General features: G+C 33.3%; 1 protein-coding gene across 1 annotated transcript in view; it reads right to left on the reverse strand.

Moving 5' to 3' along the window:
* Positions 1-1,749, reverse strand: part of DNAH7 (dynein axonemal heavy chain 7) — a 235,048-nt gene that overhangs the window by 154,086 nt on the left and 79,213 nt on the right. Inside the window, 1 exon segment of the mRNA XM_019635602.1 lies at positions 1,637-1,737. Coding sequence (XP_019491147.1) covers positions 1,637-1,737 — 101 coding nt within the window.

Raw genomic sequence — 1,749 nt, forward strand, 5'->3', positions numbered from 1 at the left:
TCAGATTGATCCTACTGAATACAAGAAAAACATAAGTGAGTGGATAAAAGAACTGCTACAAAAAAAAAAAAGAGCTTCCCAAATGTAAGTCACTTTGAAAAGTTGCAAAATGCTTCTTGGATAAAGAGGATTTACCAGTTTTTATTTTTTAATCATACCTTCCTTCACTGAGGCAAAGTAATAAACCACCTCATCTAATCTATAAAAGCTCATGGAATGGAAATACAAAAACACTTGGCAGCAGTAAGTTGTATCAAATGTGAATAGTGGAAGGAATGTAGGATTTAGAGTCAGAAGGCTTGGATTTAGATCCACAATTACAACTGCATTATTCTTCAACATTGTTCCCCATGCACTAGCCACAAACAAGCAATTTACCCCTAAAGGATTCAAAATGCCTAAGAAAGATTTGGGGAAAATGTCATATTTCACTAATAATCAAAATTTTATTTTTAAAATGAAGGTTCTAGTCCAGCGGTTCTCAACCTGTGGGTCACGACCCCTTTGGGGGTCAAACGACCCTTTCACAGGGGTCGCCTAAGACCATCGGAAAACACATATTTTCGATGGTCTTAGGAAGCAAGACACCACTCCTCTATCCGTCTTCAGGTGGGTCCGCCCACATGCAGATACGCCCACATACGAATACCCGGCTTCAAGACAAAATTTCATTTATTTGTAATTAGAAATAAATATTTCACAATATATAATTATATATTGGTTTGTGATTAATCACTATGCTTTAATTATGTTCAATTTGTAACAATGAAAATACATCCTGCACATCAGATATTTACATGATTCATAACAGTAGCAAAAGTACAGTTATAGAGTAGCAACGAAAATAATTTTATGGTTGGGGGTCACCACAACATGAGGAACTGTATTAAGGTGTCATGGCATTAGGAAGGTTGAGACCCACCGTTCTAATCTATTCAATTAGCAAAGTATTTTGTTATTTTTACAAAAAATAAATTGGCTCTGAGTATTAATGAGAACTGAGAATTGATATGGGATGTAAATTGTTTCAACCTGTGTTAGAAGACAATTTAGCAACTTAGCTCTTGGTTCTATGACCCTGCCTAAGGAAATATTTTAAAATGAGAAAATCCTTAAGTAAAAACTGCCCACTGCAATATTATTTACAATGCAGGAAAATTAGAAGCAACTTCAATGTCCAACAGAAAGACATAGTTCAGTACATTTATTTAGAGAATTATGTTTATAAAGATAGGACAATACTCATGTTATAAGCTCAAAAAAAAACACCCAGTAAACACAATGGTCTGATTTCAGCATTTAAAATTGGCATTTTAAAATGCATTTAAAATTCCAAGATACAATAAGCAGTTGAATGGGTAGTTTTCATCATTTCCTTTATTTTCTGTAATTACTACAGTTTTTTAAATATAACTTTTGGACACTGCATCTAGTACTCAAATGCAGTTTTAAAATTTTTCTGAAGGTACTCAAATCTTTAGAAAATATTTTCTTAAACATAAACATAACATCTAAAATATAACACCTAAAAGCAAATATTTTGGATAAAATTCAAGGACAGCATGTTCTTTCTTTTCATATATTAACTTTGTAAATTACAGAAAAGATATGGATGATATAATTGCCCATTTCATACCTTCAGGTTATCTGGCAGTTCTGATCGTCCTGCATACCCAGGGTTCATTGTTATAAACACAGCACAGGTGGGGTCAAGTTTTAGTTCAGTTCCTTCAAACACTAGTGTATCAG

The sequence above is a fragment of the Hipposideros armiger genome, unplaced genomic scaffold (genome assembly GCF_001890085.2).
Source record: "Hipposideros armiger isolate ML-2016 unplaced genomic scaffold, ASM189008v1 scaffold_23, whole genome shotgun sequence".
NCBI lineage: Eukaryota > Metazoa > Chordata > Mammalia > Chiroptera > Hipposideridae > Hipposideros > Hipposideros armiger.